At 47.7% G+C, this 25,202-nt stretch overlaps 1 protein-coding gene across 1 annotated transcript in view; it reads right to left on the reverse strand.

Annotated features, from left to right (window-relative positions):
- KSR1 (kinase suppressor of ras 1) overlaps nucleotides 1-25,202 on the reverse strand; it is a 49,863-nt gene that overhangs the window by 22,177 nt on the left and 2,484 nt on the right. Inside the window, exon 2 of the mRNA XM_054647061.2 lies at nucleotides 1,481-1,621. Within this exon, the coding sequence (XP_054503036.2) occupies nucleotides 1,481-1,621 (141 nt within the window). The remainder of the gene's footprint in view (nucleotides 1-1,480; nucleotides 1,622-25,202) is intronic.

Genomic DNA, 25,202 nt, shown 5'->3' on the forward strand with positions numbered 1-25,202 from the left:
ACCTGCTCACCCCTGTCTGCAAAGGCTCCTCCCCATCCTGTCACAGGCAGTGTGCACGAAGCAGGACACCACTCTAGGTTTTGTAATAACTAACCTATTAAAGCTCCTTCTGTCAGTGATTTCCATTTTGAAAGCTTTCAGCTGAAATGCAGTTCAACGTGCTGTATGAAATCTAAACAACAGCAGGAATGATCCCATGATACCTGAGACATTTCTGAAAGGTAACTCATCCCAGACAGCTCAGCACTGTGCTGATGTCAGTGTCCAACACCAACAGTGGCTGCATGGCTATTTTTTGAGCAGTGAAATAACAGGACCAAAAAAAAAAACCACTGCAAGAGCAGAGCACTTAGTTTATTAGCCCAGCTATTTCCACTTCTCCCAGCTCACAGCATGTTCCAGCATGCCTACTCAGAAATTATTTTAATGACCCACAGGGTGTTGCAGTTCTGCTGTCCAGCTAATACAAGTGCTACAGAAGCTGCCTGCAGCTGCATGAAATGGATGCAGAACCCTTAAAAGATAACCATACATTTGGAATCCCAGAGGAATTTCAGTGCTTTGTACACTTCTTACAGTTCTGTCCCAGAAGGAACAGAATTCATTCAATTGGACACTGCTTGGGACAGGGCAGCAAGAGAGCACAAATCAAAATAATACAGATCTGGGAAATTCTTTCTGCCTTAGACCAAACCCGAATTTGTTCACCTTCCTGAATTAGCAGGATGTAGCAGATTTGAACTGTCCACCTCCCTCCTCCCTTTCCTTCACCTCTTCCCCCCTCCTTTCTGTAGGCATCACAAAGGATTTATAAAAGAGCTACAAAGACATTCTTTTAGACTCAGGCAATTCCAGTAACCTTAGAAACCAACACTAGCTGGGAGCCTGGCAGTTTGGCCACAGCAACAGGCTGCTTTTGTCCTCTCCTTGCCACTGCTGCACCTTAGGCTGTGCCACCCAAAACCTCGCTGGGCTGGAAGGCAGCACCAGCACCACGTTCAAAATGAACAGTAGGAAATAAAAGGAACAACTTGGTCCTGAACCCATACTGTTTAACTAAGAGACCACTTAGTTACATCAGAACCAAGCTGGAATAACTTCCATGAAAATTTGTGGAATTTTTCACCCAGGCAGATTGCTGCTGAGGTCAAAGAAAAATTGTGGTTGTTTAGCGATCAAAGGAAACGGAATGAGAACACTGTGACCTGGCCTGCAGAGGCAGAAATGGGAAAAAGAACAGAAAAAGCCTTTTCTGCCTTAACTGTCAGTGAACTGAGCTCTATGTGTGTGTGTGTGTGTGAGACTGTAACACTGGTCCTGCTTTGGCCCATGCTGGACACAGGACACAGTGCAGCACGGTGCTGTTAGTGTCAGAAAGGCAGTGAGTGACTAAGGCCTGCCGTGGCTCTCAGAGCCACAGGCAGCTGGGAATGCACTGAAGGGACAGGAGGGCGCTGTGAGGGCTGTGTCCCCTCCTTACCTGCACCACCTCCTTCCTGACGTTGACGATGTCCAGCCAGTCGTTGAAGCGGGGGTAGCTGTTGAGCTCGGCGGTGCGGTCGCTCAGGGGCACGCTCAGCTTGCACTGCCGCTGCCGGTGGATGTAATCAATCAGCTTCACCTGGGGAACAGAACACAGACTCTGAGCTTCCTGGGCTGACCTTCCCAGGCTGTGCTTGTACACGGGGTGTGCTGGCTTGGGAGCAGGGCCCTCACATGACACAGGAGTGACATCCTCCCACGAGCTCTGGGGAAATCCACGCAGTGCATTTCCCTCACACTGAGCATCTTTGCTCTTCAGCATTCCAGCAGAAGGCAGGACCTGCTCTAAACCCCCATCAACAGCAGTTCTGAGGCAGGAATAGCCAAAGTACCCAAAGACTCTGAGGCCTGTTATCTGATGGGCATTTCTATTACAAAATCAACATTAAAACCAGCTAACTTAAAAGAACAAAAATTCAGGCAGTTGGACTAGATGATTTCTGCACATCTTCTATTCTAAAGTTTTATTCCAAAGCTTTTATCTCCTGACCATCTCATGGCAAATGCACTGCACAGAATTCTTCACTTAAGGCACAAAAGAATAAAACAGCAAAAAGGAGTATTGTTTGTGCCTTATGTTTGCTTATCAAAAGGAAAATACTCTCCAAAGATTGCTCACTGTGTCACACATTCCCATGAGGCAGGCTTAAGCTTCAAAACCTTCCTAACAAAACAATGCCTCAAAGCAAGTTAGTTGATCCATGATTTATAAACCAAAACATGTTCTTAGTCAACAAATTTTACATCTGGGACATGATCAGACTGAAAATGTAAAGGAAAAAACAAACATGGATTCTTTGACCATCATGTGTCTCCTCTCACAGTTCAAGTGCTTTCCTGTGAAGTTAGTTGAGAGCATGTTTTATGAGCAATCTATTCCTTACAACTATCAGCTATAACAAGTTTGTCGCTGCCCACACACCAAATTCTGACAGCAGTGCCATGCAGTCTGAGATTTATCAAGAAGTGTGTGAATACTGAAGTGATTCCAATTCCTGTAATGCCCAGAGCAATGCAAAGCACTGCCATTCCAAGGAGAGGCAATCCAGGACTGCCATGTCCTAGAAACTCAGCCACCCTTTGCATTCTCACCCTGACCACCCCTGCTGAAACCAGAGGAGCCTTTTCACCACAACCTCCCAGCAGGGCTTTGGAGCACCAGCCCTGCAATGAACTGGAAATCCCAACCACTCGTTCTCAGTACCTCTTTTTATATAAAGGGGCTGACAGCACTTCCTTTTTTCCACCCCTGCTCTGGCCAGAGCAGGGCAGGGCAGGGCCAGCCTCGGGAGGGACTGGGCTGTGGGCTCAGCAGTGCCTGGGCCCCAGTGGCTGCCACGCTGCTGCTGTGTGCCAGGCAGAGCCCAGGGGCTCTGTGCCCGCCCTGTGTGCCATGTGCTGGGCCCTGTGTGACCCAGGGCTGCTGCTGCTGTGCTCTGGCTGCCCTCTCTGCACCAGCCCCTCAGCCCTGCCCTGCCCTGAGCTCCCCTGATTCTGGAACAGGGGAGCTGGGATCCTCCAGGAGCTGGGATCCTGCAGGAGCTGGGATCCTCCAGGAGCTGGGATCCTCCAGGAGCCGGGATCCTCCAGGAGCCGGGATCCTCCAGGAGCTGGGATCCTCCAGGAGCTGGGATCCTGCAGGAGCTGGGATCCTCCAGGACATGGGATCCTGCAGGAGCCGGGATCCTCCAGGAGCCGGGATCCTCCAGGAGCTGGGATCCTGCAGGAGCTGGGATCCTCCAGGAGCTGGGATCCTGCAGGAGCTGGGATCCTGCAGGAGCTGGGATCCTGCAGGAGCTGGGATCCTCCAGGACATGGGATCCTGCAGGAGCTGGGATCCTCCAGGAGCTGGGATCCTCCAGGACATGGGATCCCCCAGGAGCTGGGATCCTGCAGGAGCTGGGATCCTGCAGGAGCTGGGATCCTGCAGGCAGCTGGGATCCTGCAGGAGCTGGGATCCTCCAGGACATGGGATCCTCCAGGACATGGGATCCTGCAGGAGCTGGGATCCTCCAGGAGCTAGGATCCTCCAGGAGCTGGGATCCTGCAGGAGCTGGGATCCTGCAGGAGCTGGGATCCTCCAGGACATGGGATCCTGCAGGAGCTGGGATCCTCCAGGAGCTGGGATCCTCCAGGACATGGGATCCTGCAGGAGCTGGGATCCTCCAGGACATGGGATCCTGCAGGAGCTGGGATCCTCCAGGAGCTGGGATCCTCCAGGACATGGGATCCTGCAGGAGCTGGGATCCTCCAGGACATGGGATCCTCCAGGAGCCGGGATCCTCCAGGAGCTGGGATCCTGCAGGAGCTGGGATCCTCCAGGACATGGGATCCTGCAGGAGCTGGGATCCTCCAGGAGCTGGGATCCTGCAGGCAGCCCTGTGCACTCTGGGGCAAACACGTGTCACGGGCTGCCTCAGTGCTGACCTTCTGCTTCCTCACTGCCACACGTCCTTTCCCATAGCAGCCTGTCCACAGGGCTCTCCTGTTCACTGTCGTGGCAGAAAGGAGCTTGCAGGTGCTGTCCCAAGGATTTTCCTGCTCGGAGCTTGGTTTAAATTTTCTTTCTTCTCAGTGTCCTTTTCCCCTCTATGGACACTGACACTGGGATGAGTAGATGGGCAAGGGCCCCTCAGGACAGGCAGAAAGAAGAGGATGCAGGAAGTTTGAAGACTCAACAGCCCCCGGTATGCCAAAAATCAGCTTGCACAAATGAGAAACAGCTTCCCAACTGTGCAACAGCTATGTCATGGAAAAGAGAAGGAAGACAGAAATCACCCAAGCCTTGTCTCTTTGCAGAGGCCACTGGAGAGAAGGGCCAATGACGATTTGTGTTCTGATATACAAACTGCAGCCACAACATCCAGCCCCAGGCAAACAGCTCAGCGAGTTTGTGAGCCTGTCCATGGAATTCCCAGGGCACTGCAGGATGTAGCTGCTGCTGCCCCTGGCTCACCTCACCCTTCCCCATTGCTGGGAACGCCTCAGGGTTGCAGAGCACCTAGGGACAGAGGCAAGATCGCACAGTGATTTTGGAACTGGTACAGCCAGCCCTGATGGGCCTGTGTCTAAAGCAGCAGCTTGGCTCTGCAGTCTGACTGTAATCTGTTATTTTAGTGTAGGATCTCCCATCAGGCAAGATTTATTTTTCCTGGAAGAAGGATGAACTATCAGCATACTCTGTAAACCAGAGCTCCACGCTTCGTTATATGGAACACTAATTACAGGCAAATGGCCTAAAAGTAGCACACGATCCAGAATAAAGCAGGGAACTGCAGGCTTTGGAGGTGTCAGAATCTGTTCTAAAAACCACAGTGGAAGGAAAGGAGGGCTTAGCATCTATTTATAAATGAAAATCACAAATTATGTAAAAGAAACGATACAGAAAGTGTGTGCCCCACGTTATCCCCTTCCAGCGTGCAGTGTCACGAGGACAGCACGCTGCTCGAGGCAGGATATGGCTGAGGCACAGCCACTGCTTCTGCACTCCTCACAGAAGTTCTCCTGGCCAGCCTCAGAGTAACTCCAGAAGCATCACATGAGGAAGAGAACAGAGCTGGGCTGCACTCCTGGCTCTGCCACTGACTGATCTGTCTGACCAGGAGCAAATGCACTCATCCCTCCCCCTCTCCCTGCACACAGCTCTGCCTGCTCATCCTGCAGGAACTCCCTGGAGCAGGCACTGGCCTCAGCTGGTTTGGTACTGCTTAAAAAAATACTGGTTTGAGAATTTCCCCTGCCCAGGTGTCATCCATAGCACAAACTCCTAAAGGAGCCTGCTGGAAGGGACTCTGTGCACCATGGATTTCAATGGGGAGCTTTTCTCCTTTGCTGGAATGGAACGAATTCTCCAAAAGGATAAGCACAGGTCTGAGTGTCTCAGAGGGCCAAGGCTGGTTTTTCCCGGATAACTCTTTCGCTTTTACTCCTCAAGTCCAAATTTGTTTTCCCCTAGTCCTATAAATAGTGTATTTGCATTCTTGTCCCAGCCTACATACACCGCGCTTCTCCCCTAGGATGAATTTCATTTTGTTGTTTCCTGCCCAGACTTTTTACTAAACTACATGGTTTGGCTTTAATAGCTGAGCTGTTGCAAAACCCTTTTCTGAGAATATAATAAAATTTCTGGGTTCAGTGACGCACATAAAAACCCACAACCAGCACACAGGTCTCCAACCACAAACTAGACTGAGAGATAAAGCCAATAGTAGCTACTCACTGCCTGCTTGCTAAATGGCACGTCCTACTCATCACAAATGCAAACCCCACACCAGAAGCAGCAATACTCCAACTGCCTTGATCCCACAGAGATGGGAAAGGGCAAGAACAGAGAGAGGATCCAGAGCAGCTGGAGCACATCACTGCCTCCAGGGCAGAGCCCTGCTGCTCTGCCTGGTGCAGCTGATGGCCAGGACACCAGTCCTCACTGCTCTGAGAAGGGCCCGTGCTGCCAGGTGCTCCTGGATGCATCTTCATCTCCTTACAGGGCCTTTAAAAGATCCCTTTACAGCACAGATGAGAAGCAGGTCCAAGAAGTTTAGGAGAAAACTGTCAAGCTTGTACTTTTTTATTTATTTCTGCAAAATAAACAGCAGATCTCTTGAGATGCAAGTCTACCCGTATCCATGACCTCCAGCCAACAGCTGGGACTTTAGAGGACAATAAACAAAAAGCAAATGCCCACAAGTTTTTCAGCTGCACTTCTGCAGACATGGCACAGAAAGGCATCTGGAAAACCAGATCACAGACACTGGGGTGGAGAATTCAGGAGATACTAACCAGATAAATCAAGTTTCATGCATTTGGGCATCAACTCTCCCCAAGCTTCTTGTTGATTATGTTTTATTTGTGTTTAGAAAAATGGCATCTTGTTCCAGAGTCACTAAAAGGCAATAAACTTCGACCTATTGCAGCTTCTGCACTTGGTCAAAACCCAGTCTGAATCCAATGCACTTGATCCAAATAAACATGGAAAAAGGAGCATAGGCTAGAAGACTCCCCATTTTTCTGAAGCCTTCTGTGGCTTAGTTTCATGCTTTTAATCTGCTTATCTTGAAATACCCTATAAATGCAGCAAAAATAGTAATTTTCAACTCACAAAAAAAAAAGGGAAACCATGGCAGAGAATGGAAATTATAAATTAAACAACTTGGGGACAGGCAGAGGGAGGACTCTGCTATACCAAGGTGCCAGCCAAGATTTCTTCAGAATATCAACAGTTGGAGACCAAGTTTGATTCAATCATCCATTTCACAACCAAATGCCATGTTTTCACACTTCCACAAAACTTATAATCTGCTCAGTGAAGCCTGCAACTTTTCTTGTTGACTTGAAACATACGCAATGTTTAGAAGAGGAGTTTTGCAATACCCAAAACAAACAACTGTCATGATTTAATCAACAAATCAAGCACATGGTCAAAAGCAGATCCTATTGCTCCTGTGCCCGGAGATGAAATCTCAGGGAGCCTGGCAGCACTGGAGGAGACAATAAACGTGAGCTCACACGGAAACTTCCAAGGCTGCAACCAAGTCCTGCCCTGCAATTTACCCAGCTGATGGCTGAGGCTTTAAAAGGATCAGATCGATGTATGGCCCAGCTCTTGCATGTGGTTAAGAGAAATGCAAATCATCTATCTTGCCTCAGACAGGAATTAATCAGGAAGGAACTGCTCTATTAACCTCCTGCCAAGAGCCAGCCCAGAGGGCAGGGAGCACTCCCTGAAGCACCCAGCAGCTCCTGGTGCAGCAGGACACTGCACTGGCCAGACCAGGAGCACAGCGTGAGGGATGTTCTGCATTTCTGCCTCCTCGAACAAAGACAAAACTTCTGAGCTGGAGTTTATCTGCACAGGGCCCTGGGGAAGGTCAGATGAGTCATCTGAAGGCATCCAGTGAAAGTGGATTCCCTTCACACCTTTTGCTGACTCTTATCTATTCTCCCCGGTGCCATTATATACACAAACGCTATGTCAGACCAAAAAAACCTTCTAGGCCACCTGAGCACTGAAGAGAACATAAAAAGGTCAGAATTGGACTTACCAAATTTGTCTCTGAAGTCATGCTTGGCAACCATGTGAGAAACTGATAAAGATCTCACCAGTTATGGGAGAGCAGCAGCATGTGAGGATGCTTCAGGGCACTTCCTCAAAGTCATCCAGTTTAAAGTGAAAAAAGGGTACAGCGGGGTTGATCCATGCAAGGGAAAGGGCTAGGATGTCACTGTTATACAGCACAGATGTGGGGCAGAGCCTGGGCTCTGTGGAGCTCAGAAAGCCCCTGTGCAGGTGCCCACAAAGGCTCGGCTCTGCCGGGGTCTGCAGGCACAGGACAGGCTTCTCCCAACAAGCCAGCTGTGCCCGCAGCTCTGCCCACAGAGCGCTGAGCTGCTCCTTTGTGAGCTCAGGCTCTCAGCAGCTGACTCATCTGAGTGCCCCCAGCTATCTGATGGTTATCAGCATCTGATCACAGCATCACCAGCACCAACTGCAGCCTCAGAAATTCTCATTTCCCCCTCTGTTCAGAGAACTCCTCCTTGTGCCTGTAGGTATAAAGATACCTGATGGCAGTGTGAAGTGTTCCCTTTCTAGTACAGGGAGAATTGAACCACTGCCTGGTTTTGACTGGTTTAGAACCAAATCTGCTTGCTTAAACTGAGAGAGTGGGTCTGTACCCTTTTCACATGACATATGCTCAATTTGCAGTGAAATCTGATCCAAACCTGTTCATAGAACACTTTGTTCAGCCACAGAGAAAACCATCCTTCCCATCTGTGCTTCCATTAGGAGCAGTCACATAATGCAGGATTCAGCTGGAGAGTCCCACAATCTCACAAATTTCCAAACTACCTTGAGATCAGCATGAAATTCGAGAAGCTCTTTCCAAGGCAAGCAGAGGATCTGCACAGGACCCAAAGTACGAGGACGAGAAGCAAAACACTTTATTTCAAGGAATGATTTGTATCCTAAAAAATTAGGTCACTCCATTTGTCACCCACATGGCTTTGCTCTCAAAACCAATAGAACTGAAGCTACTAAAGGATGATATTGTGACCTGTATTTTCACCAGCCACACATGGTAAAATAGGTATCAGACAAAATATTACAGAGAAATAACTGGCAGCAAAGTCATTTGCTTTATTTGAGGTGCCATCTGAGAAATGAAAGGGCTCACTTACTTACACGTCAGCCTCTGACCTGCAGCCTGTGGAATTCATTCTGTACTTGAACCCAGCTGACTCATTCAGCAAGAAGCCTGGCAGTGAGCACGACACCTGTCCAGAATGGGAGGCCTGGTTTCTGTAGCTTTAGCTGTGCTGAAACGGTAGCAGAGCTCTTGCTCTCTTGGGTGCATTTGCTATCCCCCCTGCCCTGGTCACACAGGTGCAGTCACAGGCTCCAGGCCTGGGGGTGACTGCTGTGCTGGGCCAGGGGCACAATGCCCTTCAACAAGAGTGGCTGCACAACGGTGACACTGCTTTGAATGCCACAAACACCTCGGGAACATCAATGTGCTCAAAGGACCCCATGCAGTAGCACCTTGTTAAAAACAAGAAAGAGGAAGAAGGATTAAAATAATTTGCACAAAGTGAAGGAGCAGCTCTGAAAAGGGGCCATGAAAGCTCTCTCAGGGCTCTGCTCTAACCAGTGGCTCCCAGCAGCAGGGACTCTGAAAAGCAGAAGGTGCCAGAAGGATGCCAGGGATGGAACAAGCCCCCAGGGAGCAACCCCACCACGGAGCCCTGGTGCCAGCGCTGCTGCTCCTGCAGGACCCAGCTGTGCTGCTCAGGGACTTTGGGCTCATTTGTAACAGAAAAGGAAACAGTTTCTCAATGCATTGCTAAACAAACCCTGTAAAACAGGACCCAGCACAAGGCAGCAGGAAAATGTGCAGGCAAGGTGTGGGGAGAAGCCTTAGGAGAAACTGGTAAATACAAGCACAGAGAGGTAGAGGGGTAGGGAGAGATGGAACACCAGATGGATGGATTTTCCTTTGAACCCTCAGTCATGCCTGAGGCTGACACAATAGCCACTGCCCAAACACTACAGTATGTTATTTCTGCTTTGTCAAATGATGCAGACAGCATCATTTCTGGGTCACTTGGAGGCCACATACCACTCCTTTTCTTCTCCACTCTTCTCTTTTTCACAATCCCAGCAAGTGAGGCTGTAAACATTCAGTTGAGGCCTTCCCAGCTAAGAGTGGGAGGATGAAACTGCACAATCAAGTAGTTCCCTGAGCCTCATAACATAATTCTCTTCAAAGATTTCGTCCCAGCGAGGCATCCGAGCCTAATGCAGCTACAGGAACAGTGCTCTGCTTAAAGATCAGAGATTTCACACCCACTGAACACTAAAAATGAAAGCCCTCCCCCTTCCTTTGCAACCCGAGGACACACAAGTGTAACAGAATGACTGAGAGCGTTCTGCAAGACTAAGAACTGTACTTGCCATTTGCTGAGCACAGCCCTGCTGCTGCCACATCAGATCTGCAGCTCTGCTCCTCTCAGCTCACAGCTCCCTGCACCCAGCGGCTCCTTCCCCTCAGCCACGCTTCATCAGGCTCAGCTGTGCCTCCATAGGGAGCACAGCAACCTCCTGCTGCCCGCCTCTCCTGCAGGCCATTGTTATTTCACACTGCCCGCAGACTGTGCAGGCATCCCATCCCTCACGGAGCCGGTGCAGGGCCATTGAGCAGGCCAGTGGATCTACCCTGCTGGGAGGAACACCACACAGGCTTCTCCAAGTAGTGCAGGTAAACAAGTACCTGTCCAACCCTGTGGAGTCCTACAGAGGCAAATGCAGACCAAACATAACATTAATACTCTGCCTCTCTCTATAATTATTCAGTATCTTGGCAAACCCACTGGATCTCTCCTCCCATTAAGAAAACAATTACCCCCCACCCCTGTGGGCTTTCCAACGACTGCAGCAGAAGGCAGCAAGTGACAGGGAGAAAGACTATGGAAGGCTCAGAATCTGGAAAGGAAGCACCAGGCCATGCTCTGGGGATAGCTGTGTTACAGCCCTCGGATCTCTCTGTAAAATTCAAAACTTAGAAGTGCCTGTAAAGAGAATATCCTCCATAGTTTTTATGATGGCACTAATCATTCTCACACATCTCTGAAAGAACTCTCAGGTATATTTATTTGGCTGATGGTTCAGGAAGTAGAAATAAAGACACCAACAAGCTGTGCATGTGTAAACTTAGAGCCTAAATAAAGGCGAGTTTACAGCAGACAATATGAAGCCAGACATTTCCTTCAGCAAGGTCAGGAAGAGAATGACTAATTGTGGATCCCCGTCATATTCCTGCACTTCCCTTTCCTCATTGCAAGCCTCATTCTGCAGGTCCTGAGCACCCCGAGCTGGCACAGACAGTGAGCTCCAGGGCAAACACTTGGATGAGGTCTGAACACTCCCCAGGACAGAACTGAGAGGGCTTGGAAGGAATCAAGCTCCTTCAATGGAGCATTGAGGTGTCCCTAATCCCAAAGGGTTTTTCCCATTTTTCTTCCCCTGCCTTCACAGCGATCTTCCTTTTGTCTTACACATTTCTTTTTCTGTAGCCTCAATAAAATACAAGCACAAACCTCCAGTCTCTACCATTCCCTCACCTGGCTGGGGAATGAGATTAGCAGTTTGTTCTCAGGCTTATTAGCACACCAAGGGAAGGAAACAAAAACACAACAAAATCAAATCCTCTGCTTGTTTGACTCAATTATTCCCCAGACTGCTGCCGGGCTGGGCTCTGGGGAAGAGGCTTACACAGAAAAGTGTTAAATCTCTGCAGGAGCAGGCTGCAGGTCTTGGAGCTGAAGACGTTGTCTCTGCACCCTGGGAAATCTCGGCTAAGAAACTGTATTCTCTGAAATGCTCCCAATTATTGGGTTTCTGCTAGAAAGAATTGAGCTATTTTGGCAAGGACTGGGGGTCACATTTCTCTTTTCACAGACAGTGAGTGAGAAAGCTGCCATGGCTCACTGCTCACATTTTGTTTTTCAAAAAATCGCCTTGGGGCTCTCTCTTACTGGTTCACATTTGCCCGTAGCAACCATGAGGGGTTTGTATCATTAGTTAAATACAAATACAGGATTTAGAGTGCAGACACCTCAACCCAGATTGCCAACCCCGAAAAGAACATTTTTTTCTTATGACCCTGAGACTTTCACCCAAACCATGTTGTGCCCACTTAAAAAGTAGAGCAAAATACAGGTGATGACCCAGTAATAGTTGTATGAGGAAAAACACAAAGGGGATTGATCAGCAGCAATTGGCCATACACCAGACAGTTCTGCAACAGCTACCTGGCATCATACAGCAGCCTGGAAAGATTTTAATCAACACTTGAAAAAAGATCACAGATACAAAGATAACAAGCTCCAAGCTCACCATCTTTCAGGCAGGTACAATATCCATTGCTTTTGTGAATTTCCACAGAAACTTCACACACCACATTTGTCTCCGTACCTAAGCAGAACAGGAGGCTGGGGTTGGGGCTGCTTTTCCTTTGGTTTTGTTCATTTAAGAGAAGGATATTGTGACAGTTGGCTAAAACCAAGTTTCTCATTTTCAAAGCATTCTATGGAAGCAAATTAAAGTTCTCAAAACATATTCTTCTAATAAAAATCGGCATTAAATGTACAATGGAAGAAAACGTGCCAGTTCAGAATCAGAGTTTAAGCATTTTGCTTGTGTGTCCAAAAATTATTTTATGCAGAATTTGTGAAAAATCTGAGCCTGACATCTTTGCTCCAGTTGGGGGTTGGAAAAAGGCCTTTAGAGCAGAGCAAAGTTCTCACACTTGCCATCACTTCCACAATTCAGAAAAAAATCCAGAGCATCAGCCTGTAAGAAACATTCGAAAACAGTACTTATACACTCGTATACTTTCATTCCATTTCTCTTTTCACGCTCTACAGGCTCTTTAGGAAATACCCTTCAGAAAACTTCTTCATCACCCCTTTGCATTCCTTGTGCTGAGTTACATCTCCTTTGTCCTAAAGTATGTCCTTGGATTATGTGCTGAGGAGAAGCTGAGCAGGCTCTGGGTTCAGGGTTTCCACTGCCCCTGCCCAGCCCAGAGGAGGGACTCACTGTGCTGAGCCACATCGACCAGAAACACACAAACCCCAGACTGCTGAGGAGAAAAGAAAAAGCCATTGTACAGCCTGTGTGCTAGTCTGTCATGGAAATACTCTCCTCCCAAGGAGCAGGGGAAACACAAAGGGATTTTGTGTTGTATTTCTCTGCCTGCCAGCAGACAGCTCTGAGTGCTGGATGCAAATTCATGCCACAGGAGTTGAGATTTTTCACTGCAGCCAAGCATCATTATACAGAGATCACTCATGGTTTGTCCGACTCCATTTCCAGTATTTCACCTTGATCTCTCCAACAAGAACATGGATAAGTTAGGCATTACTGAAAATCCTGGATCCTGAGGATGCTGTAGAAAGCTGCAATGCCACACCTATACAGTGGCAGACTCTAAATGCCACTGCTACTCTGCTACACCTCCTGCCAGGTGTGCTGTAAACCCTACTGGGAGTAACTTTCTAGCACTCCTCCAGAATACCAGTGAAGGCCTACAAATGGCTAAGGCATCCAGCAGATCTGCAGACACTTCCTACCTGTCTCACAGGCACAAAGTCAGTGCCCACACTCAGCTTTCCTAATACTTGGCTTGATCCCAAACAGAGCACAAGCTGTCCTTCCACAGCTCAGTCGCTCTGAGGATTTCCACAAATGCAAAACTTACAGCGCTCAGCCATCACAGGAGGAGCAAACAAAATAGCAGAATTCCCTAAGTATCAGCAGTCTTGCTTTAGAATCAGCTTCTGAAGCCAAAAATGTCTTGAACAAAAAGAAAAAAAACCTTTTTACCTCCATCCTTCCTTCATAGATAGTCTTATTTCTCTTTTGTGTTTTGGTAAAGGAAATTTATAAATTCAACTAGATTGTTTACAGTATAATCTTGAAAGTGCAAATAATCAGCAGCACATTATTATTAGCTTTCCAGCTGTGATCTCATTCAAAGAACACTGAAGTTATCTGAAACTTCCAGATGCCCTGATTTCCCCGAATGCTGGACAAGGTCCTGCCCGTGCTGCCTGTTACCCCAGCAGTGCAGCTGAGCCTAGTGCTGGGTTAGGTTACAGACACAGGCATTGGGGAGCTCAACAGAAGCAGTCTGGCTGCCCAGGCCCTGGAGCCCATTTCCATGGCCTGCAAAGCCCCTGCATGTCCAGTCTTGCCTCTTCAGCACAGCCACTGCCAATCATTTCCTTCAGCTGCAAAGAGAAAGGGAGAGGACTGAGCACAGTAACCCAGAAATAGGAAGCTGTAGCATTACTCACTACCTGGAGGACTTGCCTGCTCTTCCTTTTCAATTACTCAGCAGATGTTCTTAAATCAGTGACTGGGTTTCTGCGTGCACCTGCCAAGGCCCAGTTTCGCAGGACACACAGGCACCCACTGAGCTCAGCCAGGCACGTCCTGCTCCCGTCCCGAGCTCCCGTCCCGAGCTCCCGTCCCGAGCTCCCGTCCCGAGCTCCCGCCCGCTCCCCATGCGGCCACGGGGGTTCCCAGCCGCCGAGCTGCTCCTCGGGGCTGCTGCGATACAAAAGGGCAAATCTACCCCCATGAAGGAAAATGCTGCTTCCAAAAAAAGCCACGGTTCTTAAAAATTCCAGTTTGCCACATACACTACAGTTCCCCGTGCCAAGGCTCTGTGTTCTGTTCTCATGATGAGACTCAGGAAGGGGAGTTTGCTTCAAGTATTAATGCAGAGTTGGGGGCTTCTGTCTTGTCTGGGGTATTTTGTCTTCTTGCAGAGAAAACAGAGTAGGGACACGGCTGAAAAAAATGTGCATTTAAAAAAAAACTCAACTATAGGAAATTGCTTAACTGGAATGTGGCAACTTGCCACATTCTCTCTTTTAAAACTGCAAAACAGCTTTATTTTAACAAGCTGCTATGAGATTGTACTTTGGGATTGTGAGGAAGAACAAAATACACTAAACTCCACTCTGTTCAAAATGCTTTGAACCTATAACCCAAGATTTTAAGAGGGAAAAAGAAAAGCTTTGCTATGTTCTGCCATGCAGTGGGCTCGGAGATTTTCAGTTTGCTCACCAATTATCAAGAATGCTCCCAGAGTGCTGTGTACAGGCACTGAGACACAAAATACAGGACTGGAAAAGCTGTGAGTGTAACTGAGATTCAGCTGCCAGGTTAACCGGGTCCCCCACAGCTCAGCTCTAGGAGAGACTCCTAAAACAGTTCAAAAGTGCAATGGTGTCAGTGGGCTGTCTGAGCTTTATCCTCCCTCCAGGACTGGTGATGCCATTTGCCAGTGAGTCTGGGGCCAGCTCTCCTTCCTTCTCAGCAAACCAACGTTCTCACCAGCACCTGTCCAAAGGCCCCTCTCCCTGCAGTTCCACATCCTCGGTTAGCCCTCCTGCTCTCTGTGGAACAGGAGCATCACAGTCCCAGACAAACCTCTGTGCAGATCCTTTCTGAAAGCCCAGGACCACCCCACTGATGGAGGCAGTACAATTGCAGTGAGAATGAAGGGTTACTTCAAGAAGTTTGGGTTAAATGTGGGCTGTGGGGAAAGGCTGTGAGGCAGAAGATGGTGTTGCAGAGAGGTTTTATTTATGGCCCTTTCCCCGGTTTTGTTTTGAAGTTACTGGGATGAGCTGTGTGTTCTACTCTGCTCAAAGTTGCTGGTCAGTTGTTGGGTGTCTTTGACTGTTCAGTGAGGTTTTGTACTGGACTAGTTCTTCCTTCCTACTCCTCTGCTACTCTGCAGGGCCACGGGCAGAGGGAGAGAGGCAACAGGAAGAGCAGGAGTGTAGGAGTCACCTCTACAGAGACAGAGCAGGATGTGACCTCTGCTCCCTAAAGAGGGCACAAATCCTCATATCCAAGCTGGTCTCTCTCTAAAGGAAAGCCTATAGCAAGGACCAAGTGAAGCTGTTAATCTTGAGTCAGAAATTAAATTTAATTGTATCATAGGTGCTTTGTAGGAAGAACTTAATTATTAACTGCAAAGAAGTCAAATTATTGACTATTCTGATGGATGCTTGCTAAACTAAGCTTAAACACTCTAGTACTTGATGGAACTTCAATTCTCACAAACTTTTATCTCACAAAGTGCTGGTGCTGCTCCTACATGAAAGCATCCAGCTCCTGCAGCCCTGGAGCTCTGCTCAGGTAGGCCAGAGCTCTGGAAACCTGTGTGACCTGTTTGTCCAGCCCAGAGGCTCCCCTTCCCCACCGGCTGTGCAGCCCTAGTGCACTGTGAATTGAACAGCCTCTGACCCCAGCTGGCTCCATGAGCCGCCTGAGCCCCGTTTGCCAGGGCAGCACAAACTCAGCTGAACAGGCAATGACAGCCAGCCACCACAAGTTAGTCTCAGCTGCACATACAGATACTGAGCTGTGCAAAGAGTCCTTCCAGCCTCAAATCTTAGCAGAAGGCTGCTGTATTAGCGTGCAGCAAAGTACAGTTGAGGGAGGCTTTACTGCTACTAACTTGGTGCTCCCATCCTGGCTGTAGTTGCACACGGATTGCTGCTGCTGGGTGTGCACAAACACCAGGCACGGATCCCCAACACTACAATCTCATACTCTGAGGGTAATGATTCACCTAGTTCAGTACCTTTAATCTCCAGTCTCTCTAAGAGACCGTGGCAACAACTTCTGAACGTGCCTGCCTTCAAAGCTACCCTAGATCCTGTCCAGGAAGGGCTTCTGTAGGATCCTGGATAATGAGCAAAAAGGCATTGCAGTTAAGATGACCAGCTCAAAAGACAAAAACAGGGAGCTCCCACTGCTGCTTTAGAGCTTAGTCCTCCATGTATATCTTTTTCTACTTCAAAAAGGGACCCTACTTAGTCCAGTATAGATGAGTGCTGAACCAGCTTCTTACAGTACCTCAGCTCCTGCTTGCTCTTCCTGTTTAGCTGAAAGCCTTGTGTATGAAGCTAAGTAAAACTGACCTAGAGGTTGTTTATGTTTTCAAAGGGTATATGGTCTGTGCTGGAAATGAGTACCTCGATCCAGCCTGACTCCCTACTACAATAATAACTGGAAATGAACTCTGGACTATCAGTTCCCAACCACTCTGGGTTAGATCACGTTGCACAAGGAATATCCCAGCCTGGGGGAGGGAAGGCTCTCAGTGACACGGAGCAGCACCTTCGGCTACAAAGGCTCTCCCAGCAGCTGCACAAGGCTTGGGACCAGGGATGGTCCATATGGAACCAACAAACAGCAACGGCAGACACAGAGAGGAAAACACCTGTGGGTTCCACACAGCTGAAAGGAGAGGAACCACTATAAAGCCAACTACTGTACAGTGTCACCTGAACGTGAACCTTGAGACTCGACGGTAACCTGTCAGGTGTGTGCTCCAGATATCCAACCCAGATCAGCAATGCTAAGGCTGGCTCCCTTTGTCTCCCAGCCAGGCCATCTGCAGCAGCAATGGGAGAATTACAGGGCAATAAAGGTGCAGTTAATTCCCTTCTTATCCCAACTTCCACAATGTCCTGGCACAAACACTGAATAAAATCAGGACTAGAAGCACTTTCTCTGAAATGCATCTGCCCTTGCTACTTGCCAAGAGAAGTTAGAAAAGCCTCTCATGAATAGGCCGACTGCTTTCAGTTCCTCAGTGAGACTGTAACTACTCAGCTTTCACTTGCCAACATTAAAAACTCCCTCCTCGTCTCTGGTCATTCTAGCGAATGAGGAAGGATCAAAGCATGGGTTGAGTGTAGGCAGCGTCTCTCTTATTGCAGAGGGAACTGCAGAGTACACAACTTCTCACCCTATTGTCCTTCTGAGGAGCCTGTGAAGCATGCTGACACATCCAGGATTTCAACACTATTAAATTGTAAATTAGTCTTGTCTTTCACAAAAGGCTCATGACACACAATGATCTCCGACGAGCTACGATGACCTGCTAAATTCTCTATTGGTCTCTTGGGGGTTTCCAGGACCTCCCTGTACATCATTCCCTAAAGCCAAACAGCTGCACTGACCCACTGAAAGAACGCCTGGATTGGACAATGGTAGGGGTCGCTTTCCTACATACAGTTCTTGATTGCCAGCTGTACTAGTTCACTATCAGCCCCAGGAAAAGGTCCAAGCACTTAAAAATTCAGAGAAGGAGCTTAAGAGTAATGGGACTTTAAGGCGCTCCTGTAATCATTTCAGTGGCAGAGATTTCAGAGATAGATGTGAGCAAATTAAATCTTCATACAAACACTGAATATTATTTAGGCCGTGGGTAGCAGCACTTGCATGTTAAGGATGAGACCATCATATAATAACTTCTTGCCACATACATGGCTCAAAAGGGAGAAGAACAATTAAGTGTCGGTTCTGGATGCCAAGAGAGAGCTGAACAGTTATTGCTGTAAATTTCCAGGTGTACTTGTATGGATGGCAGCCTCATGCTGGGGCTGTCTCATGCAGAATAATGGGAGCTGAACTGGCAAAAGAGCAATGTTGCTGAAACATGCATTCAACAAGATGAAAATTGAAAGCTTATCTTGTAACTGTAGAATTTCTACCAAGAGTCAGGTGAAATAAGGCACAGAAAGAATCCTTCTGGGTTCTAAAAATACCCCCTTTCTCAGCTGGTTATCCTTTGCTATGTGAGTGTTGTTTTTTAGTCCTTTGCTCATTCAAAACACACTTTAGAGACCAATTCTGAAGACAGTGCAACAGTACTTTATGTTTAAATAGCTGGAGCTTCAAGTGGGGTCAAGGCCATGCTGTTTAAGGTATGCAGCCTTGAAAGGCACTTATAAAAGAACTGAGCCAGCAGAGACTAGAGCTAAATTCAGCTCTTACCCTAGTTTTAAACTGCTTCAGCTCCTTTGTTTTCAGTGCAGTCACATTCAATTGCTGCTCCTGCAAAGGAAAGTGGGCTCACATAACCTGACATTCATCTGATGTCAACTGGACAACCCCAAGGAACATAAGTGGGGTTCTTGGTCAAAGCCAGCTCTACTGTTTGCTACAGATGTCACTTACATGATACCTTCAGCAGACCAAGTGTTCCATCAAGTGATACGGCTGTAAATAATTCACCAGCAACCCCATAACACTTGATTAAAACCTACTGAAAGAAGATCTAATTAAATTGTCCTTTAAAGAACAGACATGGTATGACGACTGTGTGAAGGGCAGATGGCAGGCAGAAGCTCATTGGAACATGAGAAAATCATTTGGAGGACAGTACTTGGTAGGCAATACTGTAAGCTTTGCAAGGCTGTTGGCTGTAGAGCTGTGTATCTGCTGTGCTGTGAAATATGTGTCTTATTGATTAAATAATAGCTGCACAATATGTTATAGGAATGTAACAGCTACCTTGCTGGAAATGGTATGTGCTTTGAGATAAAGCACCACAGCTCACAGAGGCTTTTCCAAGTCTTTCACCTTCTGAGGAATAAAAGAGCTTTATTTCATACCTCAAATCCAAGAAGAAATATGAACATAAAACTCACATCAGAGAGTCAAGTATAAATCTAAAGTAGCCCCAAAGTTCAAATGTGCTATCACCCAGTTCAAGTTTTGCATGAAAATAAGAATTTACTGAAGAAAACACAGAGTTTTGTCCTCTGTATAATGAAGTCCATCCCAGTTGGGGGAAGAGAATCTGCTGCTCAGAGACAGGCTTTCCAAGTAATTAAATGTGATCCTGGTGCAGCTACCTGAGATCAAAGCAAAGCTGTGCCATTGTACCCACCCTGACCTCCCAGCAGCTACGGGCTGTTTGCAGTCAGTCATCTTGAGGAACAGCTCCCCAAATTCTTTTTCCCAAATAAATGAATGTTTCTTACTGATAAATTTCAAAATCCCCCATGCATCAGGGCGGCTCTCCAACTTCCCCCCTGTTCTCTCTCCCAGAGTTTGAGGTTAGATAAATCTCAGAGGCACAGCTACTTGCATGAAGAGGCTGAAGGCTCAGCACTTAGAAGAACTCTTAAAGAATTCGAGCAATGCAGGGACTTGCAGAGCTCACTGATGCTGTTCCCACACCACTGAGGCTCAGTGAGGGAAGCTGACAGACCGTGCTGCTAACCAGCCCTATAAAATACAGCCTGAATGTGGAGCCTTTATTCTTTGCAGTATAAAGGGGCCATGCCTGCAGTGGCAGTGAGCTCACTCCAGGCTCCTGGTGTCAGGAACACAGGAAGACTGAAAGGGCTGAGCCAGCCTATTCATGTGGAGGATCCACGAGGAGTGAAAGGGAGAGGCAGGGATCACACCATGCATTTCCTCACGTGTTTCCCCTTCCCCTCTGCACCTTGGTTTTACAGCTGCAGGAAAGATCAAGGCAGAGGTGTGAAAATTGCTGAGTCAGGCCATGTCTGGGGGGCCTCAGAGAGGCTGTCACAGCACCAGGGCCAGACGACAAAACCTTGTGCTGAGGCAGAGCTGAGCAGACACTGCAGGGTGGGGACAGGCAGGACACGGCCACTGCAGGCACAGGCAGGAGGCACTGGCAGCAGGACACAGAGCCCTGCCTAGGAAAGATGAAGAACCAGAAGCATTTTGCATTAAGAGAACTGTGGAAAGTTTCAGTTTTGCTCATAAAGACAAAAGGCCTGAAGTCTTTTGCTTGGCAGACTAAGAACAGTTTTTAAGGAGACATCTAAAAAAGTCCAGAAGCTTTAAAAAACAGAATCTCCCTACTTCAGCTTATTTCAGAGGAGCTATGTAACTGTATTTCAAAGCAGTATTTAATCCTCTAGCTTACTCTAGAAATAAAAGGGGAAAACTGCTCTGGAAGTAGAAAAATGTTGCTAGAAAATTGGTAGGAACCAGGTATGGAGAGGTTCTCTAAGAGCACTGTAGGCAGCATATGGGACATGGACACACATCTCCCCATGACTGCACCTACTGACAAACCCACCACCTCCTCCAGCAGTGTCATTTACTGCTGATGGCCAAAAATCAATGAGCAGTCCTCAATCTGTAAAACCTACTAACTATTTCTTCTCTTCAGTTTATAACTAAAACCTCACACTGGAACCTACAGGCCTCAACAATAACCCATACACAACAACGAGGAGCTCAAGACTTCCTTTCCAAATTTAGGTTGCTTCAAACAGAAGTGAAAGTTCTTTGATAAATCAACAAACCCACGTTTTAGAAGCACGTAAGGGGAGCAGAACTGGACAGGAAGGTACTAAACTCATTGCAAAAAGCTTCTGAAGATTTCCAAGGCCTCAACCCTGAGGCTCCTGGCTGCATGCTGAACACTGGGGTCAATGACCTGTTCTGGCAGCATCAGATCAGACCAGATCAGAGCCTGGATCTGCTGCATCCCAGCAGCATTCCTCAGTGCACGTTAATTACTGCTCTAAAGAGAGCTCACAGGCTCTGCTATTAGAGCTCTTCATGAGGGGTAACTACTAATCATCCTATCAGGGGCACTCCATACCCCAGCCAAAGTGTGATTCCTGACTCTGCTGCTGAAGTGTCCTGTGACCCTTCCCTGCTTCCCAAGATGCACACAGAACCAGCTGGATGTTCTCACTGGGCATAAGAGGAACGAGAGAGCTGGCCTCTGCTCACTTTAGAACATTTACACAAATGACAACTGTATTTCACCTTTAAAGACAGATTTTGAACATCCTGAGCTCAGGTGTGTAAGTCCAATGAGATTTGGATCTTCATTCTGCCTCCAGCCCCAAGAGCTCAGACTTCAGCCCTCTGTGCTGCACTTAGAGCAGGATAAACACCAGACAGCCATGATCAGCCTGGGCTGTGATTCCCTCAAACCCCAAGAGCAGGGCCTAAGCAAAGGCTTGAGATTGCACCTCAGGAATGCTCCAGGGTTCATTTTAAACAGGTCATGCAGAAAGCAGGTTTCCAAGGAGGCCAGGGAGCCGAGCACAGAACAGGTGACTGTCACCTAGCACAGGTGCAAGTGAACACCACAGCTGCAGCAGTGATTACCTCATGTCCTTGGAGGTGTGCAGAGAGCAGGGCTGGCTGGGACACGCCTCTGGGATCTGTGGGTGCCACAGGAGCTCTGTGCAGCTCTAGCTTAAGGCAAAAGGCCTCTCTGACCGCCTGTAAACTCTGGTGCTTCCCAACTGTGCTCCCACAAGCAAGGCAGAGTTTATCTGGTTCAGCTGGGGACTGATCCTGTCCTAGATTCCAGGGGCTATGCCAATGAGGACTGGTGCTAAGCCAGAATGCCAAACTGTTTCCTAATAATGTGCTAGTCTGACTAGGTGCAGATTCCCACCAAGAAACAGGAATGCCCACGACACTTCCATGCACAACTGCTCACAAGTCATGTGCTGGAAGAACTCCTCGTTTCCTTTGGAGCAGGTGTGTTTCCAGATTCAGAGAGCTGCTGTTCCCTATATTTGCCTGCTGTGGCAACTCTGTGCTGCTGCTAGTGTCAACTGTGTGGGATTGCTCCACAGGAGTGAGAAATGAGCAGGGAGGGGAGTCTGAGAGCTGGCTGAGTCAGGATCACCCATACATCACTCTGTGCCTTTCACCACAGCAGTAATCAGCCAATACCTTCTCCAACCCCCTAACAGTGGAGATAGCCAGGCTTGCTTTCAGCACCACTTTCCTTTTATTAAGGAGAAAAAAAAAAAAAAAAGTAATCCCTCTAAGCTGAAAATGAGGGTAAGAAATATTAATCTTAAAAGAAAGGTGAGGGTTTATCCCTCAAGCATCTGATAGATTACACACTTAGTTGGAAATATTGTAACAGACACTATTCCTTAAATAATTTGGTATGTCACCTGACTTCTTTGTTAAGTGTTCCTATTTATGACCAAAGCAGGTGATAAATTTGTGTACCCAGTGCTGACTCATTGCTGCACATCTGTCTCTAGCATGCAGCTGGAACACTGTTTGGGGCTTTCCTTGGGTGAAATGCAGTTCACAGCATTGGAAACGGGGTAGCAGCCCAAGGCCTGTGCAGGTGGGATCTGGGCAAGCTTGGTCACAGCCAGGAGTTCAGCTGGACACAGCTGGGGCCCAGCTTGGCTTTGTCCCTGATTAGATCAGTTCTGTGTCAGAGGTTGTATGCAGAGAGCGAGGCCACTGTGGCACCACAGGCTGTGGGTTCTGTGGCTGTGTGCAGGCACAGACAGACAGACAGACAGAGCTCCCAGCCAGGCTCTGCTGGGCTCCTGCCCCGCAGCTGCAGGGCTGCAGGAGGGTGAGCAGGAATAATGCTGTGTTACCAGTGACCACACAGGCAGCCCTAGAAAGGCAAAGGCAGCACAGAGCCTTACTCTGACACTTCCTTCCTTGTTTCCCAGTCAGTGCACCATGGAACCCAACACAAGGCAAGGAGTACACAGAGCCTGACAGAAAAGTGAAGAGTCTCCTGTCCTGTCTTCATACTGATGACAACCTGCTCACCAGAGCTTGTCCTGGTAACTCCAGGTAGGTGAAAACACTGCTGCTGAGTTTGTGTGTCAACATTTATATAAAATCAGTGGTAAGAGGTGTGCTAAATTCCATTATGATATGGAAATTCTGATCATAACTGTCACAAAGGAAAGATGATGTCTGCAGACTACATAATAATATATGGTCTTCCCTTCTTCCAACTCAAATAGAATCTCTGTTGAAGACTATCTTGTACAGTAAGTGCACAAATTTTAGAAAGGAGAAAGAGTCCTAAAAAAACAAAAGACACTTCAAGAAAAACAAATGTGTTGCATATATGCAAAAAGTAAGATGAAGTAAGAGACTTTCTTCTTCTCTTACATAAGACCTGCTGGGAAAGGAAGTCTTTTCAGCTGAACAAAGCTCATAAACATGTGGCTACAGGTTGCAGTTTGGCCTGAAAAATTCACTACTCCCACTGCTTCCAATTTACAAACTCAGTTGTCCTTCCCTTATGCATGCCCAACTTCCAATTTGCAAGTGTGGACTATTACAATCCTTCTTCCTCTTCTCTCATGCCTCCCCCCATTTTCAAATAGTTTGCTTCTGTTCAGAGATTGCTTGGTAAGATAAGCCTTTTCTAGACAAATTGCCAAATGAATTGAGATAATGCCAAAGCAAGTTCAAACAGATTTACTGCACAGGTACCATTCAGCCACTGAACTACTGATTTGTGGAGACTAGACCGAGTTATTTGTGAGACAGCCCAGCTGGAGTCAGGCTTTCTGATCTGGTGCTTGGTTTGCTGAAGGTGTCAAACAGAAGACATCCCCGAGGAAGAGGCCAAACTGATCTTTGCACACAGGCCCAGGAGTGTCTCTATCACAGATCTAGTCTGGCCAGAGAGCCAGGGCATTTTCCCAAAGAGCAGGCAGACCTCAGAATGTGTGCACTGCCTCACCCCGACACTCCCACCATAACCAGTCTGGAGGCAGCTGCCACGCCAGAGCCGCTGCAGTCAGCTCTTGTGAGGCAAGAGCCCAGCTAGAAAGAAAATCCATCTGCAGTCTAAATCCACTCCAGGTCTCGCTGTGCAGCCTTCCTCCCTCATCTTCACTGCAGTCAAAACTGGGGGATGCTGGGGGAAGGTGTCCCCCTTGGTCTGGGACTCCCACAGCTCACCAAAGCAGCTGTTTCCAGCTGAGAAACCACAGGAACCCTTCCTGCTGCCAGCACCTGTGACTGTTCTCCTGCTCACCTCCAGCACACTGCCTTGAGCTGCAGTTGGAAGTTGGATGTGCTTCACCACAGATGTCTAGTCCCACCAGCAGTTTCCCAGCCAGGGAAATGAATCCAGAAAGATGCTGCCTTCATAAAGAAATACAGCTAAAAATAATATGCTTCTAACTTTGCAAAACCAATTTAAGTCATACAAGGGATTAGTGTAAGGACAGAGGTAAAGACTGACAGAGCTATTTCTTTCCAAGGATGCTTGGAAGCACACTGGATGCTCACTACATGGCAACATTTTTTGCTTTTACATATGGGTTAAAATTACCATTATTTTCCATTTCAGTTTTGTAGTCAACTTGAGAAGTGAGTAAACACGCTAGGACAGAACTGAAAGCACAGACCAGCACTGGGTAAAAAGAAAAACACTCAAGCACTTATTGGGCAGAAGATATAAAGCTTAAAAAAACCCAGAGCTTGTGGCATCAAAGAACCCAGTCTGCTAATAACCAAACTAACAGAACCTACTTTCCACTACAGGGAAACTCCCTGCCCTTCTAAGAAATGGCCTTCCTACCCTGAAACAGGGTCAGCTCATACAACATATTACACTCAACACATCCTTTGCAAGCAATTCCCACAGCCCTTTCTTTCCTCTCCTTCCTGTATCTCAGTTTTCCCTGAACTCTTCTGAGCCACCGTGAGTGCTTAACTGTACCTGCCAAGGTCCAGTTTGAAATCCTTATCTACCGTGTTTTATTTTGAGAGCACCTTACAAGCAAGAGGAATGAGGAAGGAACTAAAACATTGCAGTAAATGGGGAGGGAACTAAGCTTGAGCCCGAGTGCTCTCGGTGAGGTTGGTGTTCTTTACCTGGCAACTACACGTCACTACACAGTTTATCAGTTATATTAATGGAACTAAGTTTTCACAATTCTTTTTCCTCTGAAGTCTTTGCAGAAGGAAAGCCCTGTGAGAGTTCAGCCCCAGCCTAGACAAGCTCTCAGTTCAGGACTAGTAATATGTATAGTACAGATGT

The sequence above is a fragment of the Agelaius phoeniceus genome, chromosome 20, assembly GCF_051311805.1.
Source record: "Agelaius phoeniceus isolate bAgePho1 chromosome 20, bAgePho1.hap1, whole genome shotgun sequence".
NCBI classification, from domain to species: Eukaryota; Metazoa; Chordata; class Aves; order Passeriformes; family Icteridae; genus Agelaius; species Agelaius phoeniceus.